We start from the raw sequence: 19,319 nt of genomic DNA, 5'->3' as shown, positions 1-19,319 counted from the left end.
GATAGATAGATAGATAGATAGATAGATAGATAGGAGATCGATAGATAATAGATAGATAGATAGATAGGAGATAGATAGATAGATAGATAGATAGATAGATAGATAGATAGATGATAGATAGATAGATAGATAGATAGATAGGAGATAGATAGATAGATAGATGATAGATAGATAGATAGATAGATAGATAGATAGATAGGAGATAGATAGATAGATAGATAGGAGATAGATAGATAGATAGATAGATAGGAGATAGATAGATAGATAGATAGATAGATAGATAGGAGAGAGATAGATAGATAGATAGGAGATAGGAAGGAGATAGATAGACCGATAGCCCAACAATGTGTTAGCGGCACCACCTCCAGATGATATGTCCTGAGTGCCAGCAGGAACGTACTTGACCAGGGTACAAAAATAGCTACTTCAACAAATTTCCTGCAGCACACTTTGTAGTGAAAATTTCAGTGGAGTTTATTTAATCTCAAACTAGAGAAAACATGAGTGCAGCACAGCAAAAAATTAAGCAGGTACGATGCGACGTTTCGGTGACCTCCGTTTTGAAACGTCGCTTCGTACCTGCTTAATTTTTTGCTGTGCTGCACTCATGTTTTCTCTAGTTTGAGATTAAATAAACTCCACTGAAATTTTCACTACAAAGTGTGCTGCGGGAAATTTGTTGAAATAGATAGATAGATAGATAGATAGATAGATAGATAGATAGGAGATAGATAGATAGATAGATAGATAGATAGATAGATAGATAGATAGATATGAGATAGATAGATAGATAGATAGATAGATAGATAGATAGATAGATAGGAGATAGATAGGAGATAGATAGGAGATAGGTAGGAGATAGATAGATAGATAGATAGATAGATAGATAGATAGATAGATAGATAGATAGATAGGAGATAGATAGATAGATAGATAGATAGATAGATAGATAGATAGGAGATAGATAGATAGATAGATAGGAGATAGATAGATAGATAGATAGATAGATATGAGATAGATAGATAGATAGATAGGGGATAGATAGATAGATAGATAGATAGATAGATAGATAGATAGATAGATAGATAGATAGGAGATAGATAGGAGATAGATAGGAGATAGGTAGGAGATAGATAGATAGATAGATAGATAGGAGATAGATAGATAGATAGATAGATAGATAGATAGATAGATAGATAGATAGGAGATAGATAGATAGATAGATAGATAGATAGGAGATAGATAGATAGATAGATAGATATGAGATAGATAGATAGATAGATAGATAGATAGATAGATAGATAGATAGGGGATAGATAGATAGATAGATAGATAGATAGATAGATAGGAGATAGATAGATAGATAGATAGATAGATAGATAGATAGATAGATAGATATGAGATAGATAGATAGATAGATAGATAGATAGGGGATAGATAGATAGATAGATAGATAGGAGAGAGATAGATAGATAGATAGATAGATAGATAGGAGAGAGATAGGAGAGAGATAGATAGATAGATAGATAGATAGATAGATAGATAGGAGATAGGAAGGAGATAGATAGACCGATAGCCCAACAATGTGTTAGCGGCACCACCTCCAGATGATATGTCCTGAGTGCCAGCAGGAACGTACTTGACCAGGATACAAAAATAGCTACTTCAACAAATTTCCCGCAGCACACTTTGTAGTGAAAATTTCAGTGGAGTTTATTTAATCTCAAACTAGAGAAAACATGAGTGCAGCACAGCAAAAAATTAAGCAGGTACGATGCGACGTTTCGGTGACCTCCGTTTTGAAACGTCGCTTCGTACCTGCTTAATTTTTTGCTGTGCTGCACTCATGTTTTCTCTAGTTTGAGATTAAATAAACTCCACTGAAATTTTCACTACAAAGTGTGCTGCAGGAAATTTGTTGAAATAGATAGATAGATAGATAGATAGATAGATAGATAGATAGGAGATAGATAGATAGATAGATAGATAGATAGATAGATAGATAGATAGATAGATATGAGATAGATAGATAGATAGATAGATAGATAGATGATAGATAGATAGATAGATAGATAATAGATAGATAGATAGATAGATAGATAGATAGGAGATAGATGGATAGATAGATAGATAGATAGAAGATAGATAGATAGATAGATAGATAGATAGATATGAGATAGATAGATAGATAGATAGATAGGGGATAGATAGATAGATAGATAGATAGATAGATAGATAGATAAATAGGAGATAAATAGATAGATAGATAGATAGATAGATAGATAGATAGATAGATAGGAGATAGATAGGAGATAGATAGGAGATAGGTAGATAGATAGATAGATAGATAGATAGATAGATAGATAGATAGGAGATAGATAGATAGATAGATAGATAGATAGATAGATAGATAGATAGATAGGAGATAGATAGATAGATAGATAGATAGATAGATAGATATGAGATAGATAGATAGATAGATAGGGGATAGATAGATGGATAGATAGATAGATAATAGATAGATAGATATGAGATAGATAGATAGATAGATAGATAGATAGATAGATAGATAGATAGATAGGAGATAGATAGATAGATAGATAGATAGATAGATAGATAGGAGATAGATAGATAGATAGATAGATAGATATGAGATAGATAGATAGATAGATAGATAGATAGATAGGGGATAGATAGATAGATAGATAGATAGATAGATAGATAGATAGATAGATAATAGATAGATAGATAGGAGATAGATGGATAGATAGATAGATAGATAGATAGATAGATAGATAGAAGATAGATAGATAGATAGATAGATATGAGATAGATAGATAGATAGATAGATAGGGGATAGATAGATAGATAGGAGATAGATAGATAGATAGATAGATAGATAGATAGATAGATAGATAGATAAATAGGAGATAAATAGATAGATAGATAGATAGATAGATAGATAGATAGATAGATAGGAGATAGATAGGAGATAGATAGGAGATAGGTAGGAGATAGGTAGGAGATAGATAGATAGGAGATAGATAGATAGATAGATAGATAGATAGGAGATAGATAGATAGATAATAGATAGGAGATAGATAGATAGATAGATAGATAGATAGATAGATAGATAATAGATAGGAGATAGATAGATAGATAGATAGATAGATAGATAGATAGATAGGAGATAGATAGATAGATAGATAGATAGATAGATAGATAGATAGATAGATAGGAGATAGATAGATGATGTGTGGCGTTATTATTGGTAAGACTTTATTCTGATGACACTGTTTTATTACCTATATGCTATACATTTAGATTATGGGCCTGAACTTTAAAAGTTCTTAATGTTATTTAGTAACCAAAAATGTCACCAAAAATGTTTTAAAATAAATTATCATTTTTGTACATTATTATGGGGTCAACCATATTGCCTGAGCTAGCACTCACTCATTTCTGTGGGAGATGAGTATGGTATTATAGTGTATAGTGTATTTGTACATGTATGGGGCTATGTATACACTGTATGGTGCTATGTGTACACTGTATGGGGCTATGTATACACTGTATAGGGCTATGTGTACATGTATGGGGTTATGTATACACTGTATGGGGCTATGTGTACACTGTATGGGGCTATGTATACACTGTATGGGGCTATGTATACACTGTATGGTGCTATGTGTACATGTATGGGGCTATGTGTACACTGTATGGGGCTATGTGTACACTGTATGGGGCTATGTATACACTGTATGGGGCTATGTATACACTGTATGGTGCTATGTGTACATGTATGGGGCTATGTGTACACTGTATGGGGCTATGTGTACACTGTATGGGGCTATGTATACACTGTATGGTGCTATGTGTACATGTATGGGGCTATGTGTACATGTATGGGGCTATGTATACACTGTATGGGGCTATGTGTACACTGTATGGGGCTATGTATACACTGTATGGGGCTATGTGTACATTTATGGGGCTATGTATGCACTGTATGCGGCTATGTGTACATGTATGGGGCTATGTATACACTGTATGAGGCTATGTGTACACTGTATGGGGCTATGTGTACATGTATGGGGCTATGTGTACATGTATGTGGCTATGTGTACACTGTATGAGGCTATGTGTACACTGTATGGGGCTATGTGTACATGTATGGGGCTATGTGTACATGTATGGGGCTATGTATACACTGTATGGGGCTATGTATACACTGTATGGGGCTATGTATACACTGTATGGGGCTATGTGTACATGTATGGGGCTATGTATGCATGTATGGTGCTATGTGTACACTGTATGGGGCTATGTGTACACTGTATGGGGTTATGTGTACATGTATGGGGCTATGTGTACATGTATGGGGCTATGTGTACATGTATGGGGCTATGTGTACATGTATGGTGCTATGTGTACACTGTATGGGGCTATGTGTACACTGTATGGGGCTATGTATACACTGTATGGTGCTATGTGTACATGTATGGTGCTATGTGTACACTGTATGGGGCTATGTGTACACTGTATGGGGCTATGTGTACACTGTATGGGGCTATGTGTACACTGTATGGTGCTATGTATACACTGTATGGTGCTATGTGTACACTGTATGGTGCTATGTGTACATGTATGGGGCTATGTGTACATGTACGGTGCTATGTATACACTGTATGGGGTTATGTGTACATGTATGGTGCTATGTATACACTGTATGGGGTTGTGTACACTGTATGGGCCTATGTGTACACTGTATGGTGCTATGTATACACTGTATGGGGTCATGTGTACATGTATGGGGCTGTGTATACACTGTATGGGGCTATTTTACACTGTATGGGGCTATGTGTACATGTATGGGGCTATGTATACACTGTATGGGGCTATGTGTACACTGTATGGGGCTGTGTATACACTGTATGGGGCTATGTGTACATGTATGGGGCTATGTATACATGTATGGTGCTATGTGTACACTGTATGGGGCTATGTATACACTGTATGGGGCTATGTGTACATGTATGGGGCTATGTGTACATGTATGGGGCTAAGTATGCACTGTATTTGGCTATGTGTACATGTATGGGGCTATGTATACACTGTATGGGGTTATGTGTACATGTATGGGGCTATGTGTACACTGTATGGGGCTATGTATACACTGTATGGTGCTATGTGTACATGTATGGGGTTATGTGTACATGTATGGGGCTATGTGTACATGTATGGGGCTATGTGTACATGTATGGGGCTATGTGTACATGTATGGGGCTAAGTATGCACTGTATTTGGCTATGTGTACATGTATGGGGCTATGTATACACTGTATGGGGTTATGTGTACATGTATGGGGCTATGTGTACACTGTATGGGGCTATGTATACACTGTATGGTGCTATGTGTACATGTATGGGGTTATGTGTACATGTATGGGGCTATGTGTACATGTATGGGGCTATGTGTACATGTATGGGGCTATGTGTACATGTATGGGGCTATGTATACACTGTATGGGGCTATGTGTACACTGTATGGGGCTATGTATACACTGTATGGGGTTATGTGTACATGTATGGGGCTATGTGTACATGTATGGGGCTAAGTATGCACTGTATTTGGCTATGTGTACATGTATGGTGCTATGTGTACACTGTATGGGGTTATGTGTACATGTATGGGGCTATGTGTACATGTATGGGGCTAAGTATGCACTGTATTTGGCTATGTGTACATGTATGGGGCTATGTATACACTGTATGGGGTTATGTGTACATGTATGGGGCTATGTGTACACTGTATGGGGCTATGTATACACTGTATGGTGCTATGTGTACATGTATGGGGTTATGTGTACATGTATGGGGCTATGTGTACATGTATGGGGCTATGTGTACATGTATGGGGCTATGTGTACATGTATGGGGCTATGTATACACTGTATGGGGCTATGTGTACACTGTATGGGGCTATGTATACACTGTATGGGGCTATGTGTACATGTATGGGGCTATGTATGCACTGTATGCGGCTATGTGTACATGTATGGGGCTATGTGTACATGTATGGGGCTATGTATGCACTGTATGAGGCTATGTGTACACTGTATGGGGCTATGTATACACTGTATGGGGCTATGTGTACACTGTATGGTGCTATGTATACACTGTATGGTGCTATGTGTACACTGTATGGGGCTATGTGTACACTGTATGGTGCTATGTGTACATGTATGGGGCTATGTGTACATGTACGGTGCTATGTATACACTGTATGGGGTTATGTGTACATGTATGGTGCTATGTATACACTGTATGGGGTTATGTGTACACTGTATGGGCCTATGTGTACACTGTATGGGCCTATGTGTACACTGTATGGTGCTATGTGTACACTGTATGGGGTCATGTGTACATGTATGGGGCTGTGTATACACTGTATGGGGCTATGTATACACTGTATGGGGCTATGTGTACATGTATGGGGCTATGTATACACTGTATGGGGCTATGTGTACACTGTATGGGGCTGTGTATACACTGTATGGGGCTATGTATACATGTATGGTGCTATGTGTACACTGTATGGGGCTATGTATACACTGTATGGGGCTATGTATACATGTATGGTGCTATGTGTACATGTATGGGGCTATGTGTACATGTATGGGGCTATGTATGCACTGTATTCGGCTATGTGTACATGTATGGGGCTATGTGTGCATGTATGGTGCTATGTATACACTGTATGGGGCTGTGTATACACTGTATGGTGCTATGTATACACTGTATGGGGCTATGTATACACTGTATGGGGCTATGTGTACATGTATGGGGCTAAGGGTACACTGTATGGGGCTGTGTATACACTGTATGGTGCTATGTATACACTGTATGGGGCTATGTATACACTGTATGGGGCTATGTATTCACTCTATGGGGTTATGTGTACACTGTATGGGGCTATGTACACACTGTATGGGGCTATGTGTACACTGTATGGTGCTATGTGTACACTGTATGGGGCTATGTGTGCATGTATGGTGCTATGTATACACTGTATGGGGCTATGTGTGCATGTATGGTGCTATGTGTACACTGTATGGTGCTATGTGTACACTGTATGGTGCTATTTGTACATGTATGGGGCTATGTGTACATGTATGGGGCTATGTGTACACTGTATGGTGCTATGTGTACACTGTATGGGGTTATGTGTACACTGTATGGTGCTATGTGTACACTGTATGGGGTTATGTGTACACTGTATGGTGCTATGTGTACATGTATGGGGCTATGTGTACACTGTATGGGGCTATGTGTACACTGTATGGGGTTATGTGTACACTGTATGGTGCTATGTGTACACTGTATGGTGCTATGTGTCCATGTATGGGGCTATGTATGCACTGTATGGTGCTATGTGTACACTGTATGGTGCTATGTGTCCATGTATAACACTATGTGCTCACTGTATTGCACTGTAATAATGTTACTTAGGAACCATTTGATGCTATTGCGTTGGCCCCCAACCCCACTCCCCATTGGCACTGTATGGCAGTATACTTTAGATGCTATTATTGTGGCAGTATTATGGCGGCATTATTTATTTCCCCTCCTGCCCTGCATGAAGCCCCTATAAGCAGTATCAGCATCTTTATTATCGATGACTCTATCGCCAATTTATGATCCTAACACGTGGAGTCTCCTTCTTTCTAGTACGGTTGGGTGTGGAGAAGAATGGGCTGGGTGTGGTAAGCTTGGGATCCCAGCACTTTGCAGTCGGCTCTCCTGTAGCATTGCTTAGTGTCTTTACCAGTGAGGATAATCCAGGCAGCAGAGTTTGTCGGGATTTACATGTTATTTTGGCAATTTGCGCTGCTGCTGTGACAACGAGGTGGTTTGGCAAAGCCGGAGCATTGAGGTTTGTGCTCGTCTCTCATTGCGTTCAGGAGAGAGGGAATAGAAAACAGAAGACCTACTGTTATCCGGCTCTCCCCCCAACGAGAATAAGCAGAGGAATTTTCGCCAGAATCATTAGTCCTTTTTCCCAAATTCTCATACTTTTTATTGGTCATTTATCTGCCAGTTTGCGTTTCATAACAGAACAGTGGAAACGTACTCCGTGCAGGCTGTAGTAAACACCGAGGACACCGACGCTTCTCAGCAACCAAGAAGAAGGTGCTACATTGCTTCAGAGGACGCGACCATGACGCTTCCATGACCCCAAGTGTCCACCTGACCCACCTGAGAGGGAGCTGCATACATTAGCTGGGCCTTAGTTTAAAGGAATACTCTGGCCAAAATCTTTTTCTTTTCAATCATCTGGTTTCAAAAAGTTCTATAGATTTGTCATTTAATTCTATTTAAAAAAAAATCTCCAGTCTTCCAGTACTTATCAGCTGCTGATTGTCTTGCAGGAAGTGGGACAGTGCTCTCTGCTGCCATCTCTGTCCATGTTAGGAACTGTCCAGAGCAGTAGAGGTTTTCTATGAGGATTTGCTACTACTCTGGACAGTTCCTGACATGGACAGAGGTGGCAGCAGAGAGCACTGTGTCAGACTGGAGAGGATACCCCACTTCCTGCAGGACATACAGCAGCTGATAAGTACTGGAAGACTGGAGATTTTTAAATAGAAGTAAATTACAAATCGGTATAACTTTCTGAAACCAGAAAGTACTCTTTTAAAAACAAGGAAAAAAAGCCACAATAAGGAAACAGCAGTAGAGAAGGAGCGTGTTGGCTTTGTGGGAGACAGTGACCTGACCAGTCATGTGATGTAGGTCACCCGGACACCCGGGGACCCTGTTATGAAGTGATTATTGATAGGGAGTGATGGTAGCAGCAGGAGATGGTGTGCTGATTCTGGAGGAGGCAGTGACCTATGTTTATAGTGACAAGGTTAGGCTAGGTTCACACTTCTACCAGGGCTCCATTCAGGGGACTATCTTGGAAACTCTGGGAATGAGGATAGCAGCAGGAGAGGAGTGTGATGGTGGGAGGCAGTGACCTTAGCACTCATGTTTCTGAGGACATAGCCTCATGTCAATCATATGCTAGTATGAAGTGAATATTCATAGGGAATGAGGATATCTGCAGGAGATGGATGTGCTGATTTTGCAGGGGGCAGTGACCAGACCAGTCTTATGATGATGTTTGTGAAGAGTCTTGTGTACACAGGACGATGATATGAAATGTTGGTGACATAGGGGGAGATTTATAAAAGATGGTGTAAAGAGAGACTGGCTCAGTTGCCCCTAGCAACCAATCAGATTCCATCTTTCATTCCTTACAGGCTCTTTAGAAAATGAAAGGTGGAATCTGATTGGTTGCTAGGGGCGACTGAGCCAGTTTCACTTTACACCATGTTTGATAAATCTCCCCATTAAAGTCTCTATGGTTATGGGCTGAGGATTGCAGCAGGAGAGGAGTATGCTGATATTGTGGGGAAGCAGTGACCTCCTCTCTCAGGTGGGAGGACATAACCTCATATAAACATGAAGGCAGTGACCTCCAATAATCTGACCCTGATGTAAGAGATACATGTGCCACACAACATTATAACCAATGAGGTCAGCAGCAGCAGCGGCAGCAGGAGAGTGTCCTGGTTTTGTAGGAGACAGTGACCTGTCATAGTGTTATACATAAAAGATCTGATTGTAATGAAGAAGAGTAATAGAAACTGGTGACAGAGGCTCGTATGGGATGTACACCTTATAGAAACATCATTGGAATCGTAATTCTGCCTGACCCCATCTGTCTAATAACTCCGCTGTAACAATGTGGTGCCCATCACATGACCAGCGTCTGGATGTAAACAGTGGCTGTTCAATGACTGAACGCAGAGATACTGAAAACAGAAAGTACGGAAAGACTGACTAACATTGTGTCACACGACATACAGGCTTTATTCTTCCAGACCAGAATACCTGTTCAACTCCATTACAGTCATGTAAATACAGGTGTAAGTCATTCCTGGGTAATGGAACGTGTCTCTATAACCCGTGTATGAAGAAAAACGCTGGCAATGTTTATGGCAACCGGTCACGTACATAATGGCGGCTCATAAACACGGACAAATGCTGCCGATTGTTCTGGAATCTGTAACAATATAATATACAGTATACCCTCTGCACCATGGTTATTGTGTATTCTACAGCAAGTACCCTAAAGAGAGAGAAGAGAATCTACAGCCATATCCCCCTCCTCCCCATCTATCTATCTATCTATCTATCTATTTCCTATTATCTATCTATCTATTTATTATCTATCTATCTATCTATATCTATCTCTCGCCTATTTATCTTCTATCTATCTATCTATCTATCTATCTATCTATCTATCTATCTATCTATCTCCTATCTATTATCTATCTATCCAACTATCAGTCTATCTATCTATCTATCTATCTATCTATCTATCTATCTATCTATCTACCTATCTATCTCTCTCATCTATCTATCTATCTATCTATCTATCTATCTATCTATCTATCTATCTATCTATCTATCTATCTATCTATCTATCTATCTATCTATATCTATCTCTCGCCTATATATCTATCTATTTATCTTCTATCTATCTATCTATCTATCTATCTATCTATCTATCTATCTATCTCCTATCTATTATCTATCTATCCAACTATCAGTCTATCTATCTATCTATCTATCTATCTCCTATCTATCTATCTCCTATCTATCTCCTATCTATCTATCTATCTATCTATCTATCTATCTATCTATCTATCTGTTATCTATCTCCTATCTATCTATCTATCTATCTATCTATCTATCTCCTATCTATCTATCTATCTATCTATCTATCTCCTATCTATCTATCTATCTATCTATCTATCTCCTATCTATCTATCTATCTATCTATCTATCTCCTATCTATCTATCTATCTATCTATCTCCTATCTATCTATCTATCTATCTATCTATATCCTATCTATCTATCTATCTATCTATCTATCTATCTATCTCCTATCTATCTATCTATCTATCTATCTATCTATCTCCTATCTATCTATCTATCTATCTATCTATCTATCTATCTATCTATCTCCTATCTATCTATCTATCTATCTATCTATCTATCTATCTATCTCACGGTGGAGCTGGCTAGTTGTACACTGAATTAGGATATTCTTATCAGTCCAGACAGTCCATTAAAATCTTGTCCATTCATAGATTTTCACACATTAGTGAGAGCCATTTTGCCCGTCTCAGCTAACATTCCAGAGGACGCCATCAATTCTCCGGAAGCCGCAGACATCAATAAAGCCAGACAGGTTTCCTGAGCCGTACTAATATTTATGAATATTGGTGCAGCCCCCGTGTCTTTAAAGCTTTTCCGCCGTCCGTCATTGTTCGCACTCGGCATAGATACTGTACATTCAGGCTTTCATGGTAGATCGCCTTTAGAGAACTGACTAATTACTCTAATTGCCGGTGGGAAGAGGAATTGGCCGGGATCTGACAGGGATAACAACTGGCTTTAATAAGTGGATGTAACTGTAAATATTTGCAAATCCTCTCTCGATGACTACTGCGTTTCGGGAGACCAGGTTGGAAGCTGTAATTGTGAAGTGTTGGCCGTAGACCAAAGAACGGGAGCTTCATAAACACAAAAGACCATAAAAATAAATCTTGGTAACACTTGTTTACCGGCGGTAATTACAAGACAAAGACGTTCCTTAGAGTCTCCCGTCCTTACAGAATTCAGGCAATTAGACCCGGCTCATCCTTATTAGAGATTGCCGTCTTTTCCTTCAAGGAAAAAAGAGACATTTATTTTTTCTGCGCTCATGTTAATCTTTCGATGTTTGTTGCCAATGATGGATTTGCCAACAAGCCTATGCTAGGGAAAACAAAACATCACCTCACAATGATGTCAGATGGAGATCACTCCCACACTAGTGCAAATTACCCACAATTCAATCTACCTAATGAGAAGGTTTATATAAAGGCCTTAAAGGTTTAGGTCAGGTTTAGGTCAGTCTTGGATAATTCATCCAAACTGGAAAGTTTTTTCCTTACTAGGAGAAGTAAGATTTCCTAAAGGGGTTGTGTGGGATTAAAAAAACTTGAATACTTGCTTCCACCAACAGCGCCATACCTGTCAACAGGTTGTGTGTGGTATTGCATCTCATCTTTCATGTAAGTGAAGATGTTCCATAGGTTAACCCAGCTAAAAGAAGTGAAAAACACCTTCAATGAACTCATTGGGGGGAGATAGGATCTAAAACTTAGTAAAGGTAGCCATATATTTTCAATTTGTTAAGCCAATAGTTATCTCTCTTGACCTTCCCAACGTTTCCATTTCCTCTTTGGAGAAGGTAAGACATCTATGACTTACTTATCTCTTCCAGAACAAAAGAGTTTGGCAGTAAAAAACCAACACTAATGACCCTTTTCTCCCCATCAACTTCTGTAATGGGAGTATCGGGAAGCCACCATATCCTGTAGACCAGGGACGGGGAAGCTTGGCCGTCCAGATGTTACTACAATTCCCATCATGCTTTAGCTTTGGCTGTCCAGTCATAATGGGAATTTTAATTCTGCAACAGCTGGAGAGCTGAAGGTTCTTTATTCCTGCTTTAATGCATAGTAATCTCCTTTTGTAGATGTGACTAACTTGGGGGAATGGAAGGTGTTTGATATTCCCAGTCATCTCTTCTTCTACACAGATGGTCAGTGTAGCACCCTAAAGGTGGTGACCATACACTTACATGAAAGTCGCCAAATCCCACCGATTTTTACTGGATCAATTGACTCTCTAATGCGGATGGGGTGGGGGAGGCTGATTCTGTTTTCAGCTATTAGTCGTATATGGCCAGACCCCTGGAAAACTGATATCCATTTGGCGTCTAATTAGTCAACGTTCGTATCATTGTCTCAATGTCTTTGAATTAACATTACTTGCTTTACTCGACTTTTACAAAAAAAAAAATTTTTACTTTTTGCAGATGCCATCCACCTAAATTATTACAATCCTTACTTCAGAATCGTCCGTTTCGACGTCTCTACAATGGAGAAAAATGTTTCGAATTTAGTGAAGGCAGAATTTAGAGTGTTTCGTTTACAGAATCCAAAAGCCCGCGTATCGGAGCAGCGAATAGAACTATATCAGGTAAGAACCGGAATAATTTATATGTATCTCTATGCTCTGGTCCGTCCTTATTGTTAGAAAGATAGATGATCACAGGCTGCTAGGACAATTAGCAATAATCTTTAAGGGAAGCTGACAGCTAGTGTTCTGCTTCCCTGCAATGCCGCCACTATTCAAATAAAGTACTACACTATTCAAATCCATATTCTGTCCATGAAATACACAGATATCTTCAGTCCTCCAGTCTTTGTAGCCACTTTCCATTCTGAGAAAGTCTAGGTCTAATTTTATGTTCTATGCTTTTCGTCAAAGAATTTTACAAAATTTGATTTTGTCGTTGTATCTTGTAATTAAAAAAGCTCCAGAGAACAGAACACAAAGTAGTCGAAAATTCCAGGAATAAATCCCAAACTCGGACTAAAGCAGCAGCAATGTATGATGACATTTGTGGCACCACTCCAGTGGATTTGGTGTATGGTTGCAGTTTTTTTTTATTTCTTTAAAGGATTTTGTTCTTTAAGAGGTTGTGGCCAGAGTTATTGGAGTTTGTGACCTCGGGTGCCCTGATTACAACAATGTGTTTATTTTCTTTTCCCCCTATTCTCAATACATAGAGATTTTTGTATTTGGCTGCAAATCTACTCCTTTACCCAAGTAGTCAAGTGGGCGGTAGGTTTTTTTCAGAAGAAGCATAAGGGGAATGTGAGGCTTCTATCCCCTGAGCTTCATATTCACACCCCCGAGCATCATATCCACACCCGGTGAAAGAAAGTTACAGTCCGCTTGACATTTTTTTTGTCTGCTCATATCGTGCTACACAACAGACACCAGACAAAACCCAATGGAACCCATTTAAAGGGTATTGCTGTCTGAGTTTTTCCCTATCCTCTGGCCCCAGGGCTTCAGTTATCGCAGTAGATCTGATAACTGGGGTCTGTAATTTTGAAAACAGAGGCCCCAGTGCCGCATTAGAATGGAAAAGTGGGTTGTGCATTTTGGCCCTGCACCATTCATTCAATGTGGGATAGAGATGAGCGAACCTGGAGCATGCTGGAGTCCATCCGAACCCGAACTTTCGGCATTTGATTAGCGGTGGCTGCTGAAGTTGGATAAAGCCCTAAGGCTATGTGGAAATCATGGATGTAGTCATTGGCTGTATCCATGTTTTCCAGACAACCTTAGAGCTTTATCCAAGTTCAGTAGCCCCGGCTAATCAAATACCGAACGATCGGGTTCTGATGGACTCGAACCTGAACCCGGTTCGCTCATCTCTAATGTGGGAGTTGCGGTAACAGCTGAGTACAGTGTCCAACTATTTCCCATAGAGAATGAATGGAACGGTGGTGGACATGTACAACATGCTGCTCTATTCTAACAAGAGACTGGGGTCCCCGTTCTTGAGATTGTGGGGGAAGGGGGGCAAATGCTGGAAAGGGTATTACTTTGTCAGAGAGGAAAACCCTTTTAAAGGGGTTAACCAGCGCTACAAAAACATGGCCACTTTCTTCCAGAGACAGCCCCACTTTTATCTCCAGCTTGGGTGGGGTTTTGCTGCTCGGTTCCATTGAAGTGAATGGAGCTTAATTGCAAACCGCACCTAAACTGGAGTCGTGTTGTCGCTGAAAGAAAGTGGCCATGTTTTTGTAGCACTGGATAACCCCTTTAAAGGCAATTGGATCCAGCAGAATTTGTTAGTATCCATTGTTCAATGAACCATCCAGCTGTTGTAGTGAACGGACCCTGTGAAGGAGACACAGATGTGAACGAAGCCTAACTCAGGTTTCCTTTAATTAGCGGCCTGACCTGCATTCTTACACCTTATTCTTATAAGCGGAGGTCACATGACATGAAGTCATGCACAGAATATGTGGATGCTACCATGTCAACCCAAGCGCTCTCCGGCAGGAGATCACATAGTAAGGAAATCTGAGCTAATAAATTCCCTTTAAACCATATCTCACAAAAACAGATTTCCCTTCATATTGGAGTCCCGGCGATTGCTTCAGGCCGTAGTAGGAGCTGCAGTTTTGGGGGATCTTTTCTGGATACCAGGGATTAATGTTAATGGTCCGCTGATGCTTTCGGGATATACAAGGAGGTTAGATAGTGACAGAACAGACAGGATTCCCAAGAGAAATGGCCGTAGAGTCACGCGGGGTCAGAGCTCCGTTTCGGAGTATTTCTGCCAAACGTTGACTTTATTGGAATGTGATCAGATAACGTTGCGCTTTATGGGAATTCTTCTCTGCAGATGACATCTCAGTGATAGTTTTCAAGCTTTTTAAACACTGTCCCGACTGTCACACGGCTCCGATAAAAACCAAGAGTTTACATTCACTGACGGGTCAATGGGCAGGATTGTACAAACAGAGCGCTGCGCCAGCAGATGAGATGGTAGAGGCAGATGACCGTAAAGTCCGAGATTCACATGGTTGGGAATTATTGGAGAATTTTTTATACAGTTTTGATCATCTCTGTTTAGGAGATATAAATCCTTAACTAATAATTTCACTTATAATTTTTAGCATTATTCTCCATTTAATGCCCCGAAACAGAATTTTTTTTGCAAATGTATTAAAAGGAAAAACAAAAATTTCACATGGACTTGAGTATTCAGACCTTTAGCTACGACACTTGACATTGAGCTCTGGCTCCTCCTGTTTCTCTGGATCATCTCTGAGATGTTTCTTCGCCTTGATTGGAGTCACCAGTGATAATTCAGCCAATTGGACAGGATTTGGAAAGACTCCGCCCCGTCTATATAAGGTTTCACAGCTGATGATGTATATAACAGCAAAAAAAAAAAAACAGCCATGAGGAGGAAAGAACTGCCTGTAGAGCTCAGAGACAGGATTGTGTGGAGGAGCAAATATAAAAAAGGTAACACTTTTGATACACTGGACGTTCCCAAGAACTTAGCAGCTTCCATAATACTTACATGAGGGAAGATGGAACAACTAAGGCTTTTCCTTGAGCTGCCATCCCACAAGTGTTAGTCATCAGGGGAGAAGGGTCTTGGTAACAGAGGTGACCAAGAACCAAGTGGCCTAACTTCAAACATCCTGTGTGCAGATAGAAGAAATTTCCAGAAGTTCACCATTACTTCAGTCTCCACCAATCTGGTCTTTATGGCAGAGAGGCCAGGAGGAAACTTCTCCTTAATAATAGACACATGAAAGCTAAAAAAAAAAACACCTAAAGGAGGAAAAAGATTCTCTGGTGTGATGAAACCAAAACAGAACTTTTTGGCCTAAATTTTTGGCCTAAATTTTTTTTTTAATCAACATTTCTGGAGAAAATCGGGCACTTCTCATCACCCGCCTAATATCAACCCTACAGTGAAGCATGGTCGGGGAACAGGGGGACGGGTCCGGGTGGAGAGAGAACTGAATGGAGTAAATTACAGAGATATTCCTAATAAAAACCTGATCCAGAGCATTCTGGACTTCAGAGTCGGCCGCAGGTTCACCTTCCACCTAGACAATGGCTCTAAGCACGTCTTCGGGACAACGCAGGGTCAACTCTTTCAATGTCTTGGTGAGAGCCGTGACCCCAGTTATACATCTCTGGAGAGACCACACAATGGCTCCACCGACTGCCCCCATCCAACCTGACGGGGTGTAAGAGGATCTGCAGAGAAGTATAACATAAAAAAACAAAATCCAGGTGTAAACCTTGTGGCCTCACAGCCAAGAAGACCGGGGGCCGAAATCACTGCCAAAGGGGCTTCACCCAAGTCCTGAGTAAGAGCTCTGAATCCTTAGGGCCATGCGAGATTTTACTTTCTCCTTTTCAAAAATTAGCAAAGATCTCTTGTATTCTGTTCTCACATTCTTATTATGGAGTACTAAGTGCCGACCGTACAGACTCTATACAGAGTATCAGGAGTATATGGGGTGTGAAGTATCCAGAGTATATCCTGTATTGTTGATAGTTCTCCATGGTGCAGCCAAGAGTTAAGTCCGATTTCATATAAAAGTGAGAACTCAATGGGCAATGAAGTGTTGATGAAGTGTGTCTGTGGGACTGCTGCTTTGTCCGCCTTATTGCTCCGCTCCATTGTCCGAATCATGTTTATATTTTACTATTGTATAAAACATTTTCCACTGCAGCACATTTATGACATTGCAGTATTTGTGCCTTTTTGGCTCTAGTGAACATTTCTTAGCTCTTTCTTAGCTCTTCTCTTAAAGGGGTACTCGGGCAAAAATCTTTTTCTTTTAAACAAACTGGTTTCAGAAAGTTGTATAGATTTGTAATTTACTTCTTTTTAAAAAATCTCAAGTCTTCCCATACTTATCAGCTGCTGTATGTCCTGCATTAAGTGATGTATTCTTTCCAGTCTGACACAGTGCTCTCTGCTGCCACCTGCTGTCCATGTTAGGAACTCTCCAGAGCAGTAACAAATCCCCATAGAAAACCTCTCCTGCTCTGGACAGTTCCTGACATGGACAGAGGTGGCAGCAGAGAGAATACACCACTTCCTGCAGAACATACCTTAGTTAATAAGTAATTGAAGTCTGGAGATTTTTAAATATAAGTGAATTACAAATCTCTGGCACTTTCTAAAAACCAGTTGATTTGAAATAAAAGATTTTCACTGGAGTACCCCTTTAAAGAGATGCAGAATGGAGAAGAAGCAAACTTCTCAACTAACCCTCACTTGTATATGGCAGCGGTCTCCTTTCCAACAATTTGTAATTTTTTCATATTTATTTATTATTTTTGTGATAATTCTATTTATTGTGTATTTAATAGTGTTGCGGTGTCTGAAGTTTTTGCCTTTTCTTATTGTGTCCCTACAGATTCTTAAATCCAAAGACTTAACGTCCCCGATGCAGCGCTACATAGACAGTAAAGTGGTGAAGACGAGAGCGGAGGGGGAGTGGTTGTCATTCGATGTGACAGAAGCTATAAAGGAATGGCTCCGTCACCGAGGTAAGGACGGGTCTCTGCTCCGATCCCTTGTAGAAGATCTTATTACGTTTGGGCCATGGTGGTCTTTAGTCATTGGTGTGAAACACTATGCTCGATTCCGATCGTTTGGCATTTAGATACCATTGGCTGAAGAAATTGGATGCAGCCCTAGGGAGTCCAGGAAAATGTGGATACAACCATATGCCATAGGCATATGTGTCCCTTGGGCTGACTTCTTCAGCCAATGCCGAACAATCGGACTCGAGCATGCGCGAGCTCACCTCTAATGGTTATACATTTACATTAACTGTTGGCCAAGCATTCGGGGTTAATCCAAACCAGCTGACCCCATCCCCTCACCGACATCATCTCTCAAAAGGCCGCCATCTACCCGAGACATATGGCCAAACCCACTGATGGCGGCTGGCAAGATGTATGGACACCTTAACACATGGACAGCTTGAGTCCGCTAGAGTCTTCTGGCCCAAAGAGGTGGTTCACAATAAATTACAGAAAAGAGAGGGAAGGGACACAATAGAGTCATAAAAAAAATTTAGAAAAACAAATGGAACAATATTAGGCTATGTTCACACAACGTCCAAAAAAGGAAAAAGGCGTCCGCTTTTTGTGTTTAAAAAGAAGTCCGTTATTGCATCATTTCAATTGGCTTAACTAAAATGAATTGAAGTCTATGGAATAACGGACGTCTTTTTACACATTGTATTGAATGAAGGACGTCTTTTGAGGTGGACATATTCAATACAATATGTGAAAAAGACATCCGTTATTCCATAGACGTCAATGCATTTTAGTTAAGACAATTGAAATGATGCAACAGACGTCTTTTTAAACACAAAAAGCGGACGCTTTTTTCTTTTTTTTTGGATGTTGTTTGAACTTAGCCTAATTCTGATTCGTGACATTTGTAACTTTTTTTTTTCTTTTACAGATCGAAATCTTGGATTTAAAATAAGTTTACATTGTCCTTGTTGCACCTTCGTACCCTCCAATAACTACATCATCCCGAACAAAAGTGAGGAGCTAGAGACCAGATTTGCAGGTACAGTAACATTATAGGAGCCTGTATTAGAGCATAGCTGAGTGTTGTCCTCGTGTAGTGCTCCAGCTAAAGTCACTCAAATACTGACTCATGATTTCAGCTCTGCAGGCTCTACGTATGGAGATATTCCATTGTCAGCTCCAGGTGTCGGGAAAAGCTGGATCCAGTCCTGGGAAAATTCTCCTTATTTCCCAGGACTGGATCCAGCTTTCCC

At 40.1% G+C, this 19,319-nt stretch overlaps 1 protein-coding gene across 1 annotated transcript in view; it reads left to right on the top strand.

Moving 5' to 3' along the window:
• Positions 1 to 19,319, top strand: part of TGFB2 (transforming growth factor beta 2) — a 92,394-nt gene that overhangs the window by 64,558 nt on the left and 8,517 nt on the right. Inside the window, exons 3-5 of the mRNA XM_069955591.1 lie at positions 12,986 to 13,149; positions 17,934 to 18,066; positions 18,995 to 19,105. Coding sequence (XP_069811692.1) covers positions 12,986 to 13,149; positions 17,934 to 18,066; positions 18,995 to 19,105 — 408 coding nt within the window. The remainder of the gene's footprint in view (positions 1 to 12,985; positions 13,150 to 17,933; positions 18,067 to 18,994; positions 19,106 to 19,319) is intronic.

The sequence above is a fragment of the Dendropsophus ebraccatus genome, chromosome 15, assembly GCF_027789765.1.
Source record: "Dendropsophus ebraccatus isolate aDenEbr1 chromosome 15, aDenEbr1.pat, whole genome shotgun sequence".
In the NCBI taxonomy this organism is placed as follows: Eukaryota; Metazoa; Chordata; class Amphibia; order Anura; family Hylidae; genus Dendropsophus; species Dendropsophus ebraccatus.
This window is presented reverse-complemented; position numbering and strand designations above follow the sequence as displayed.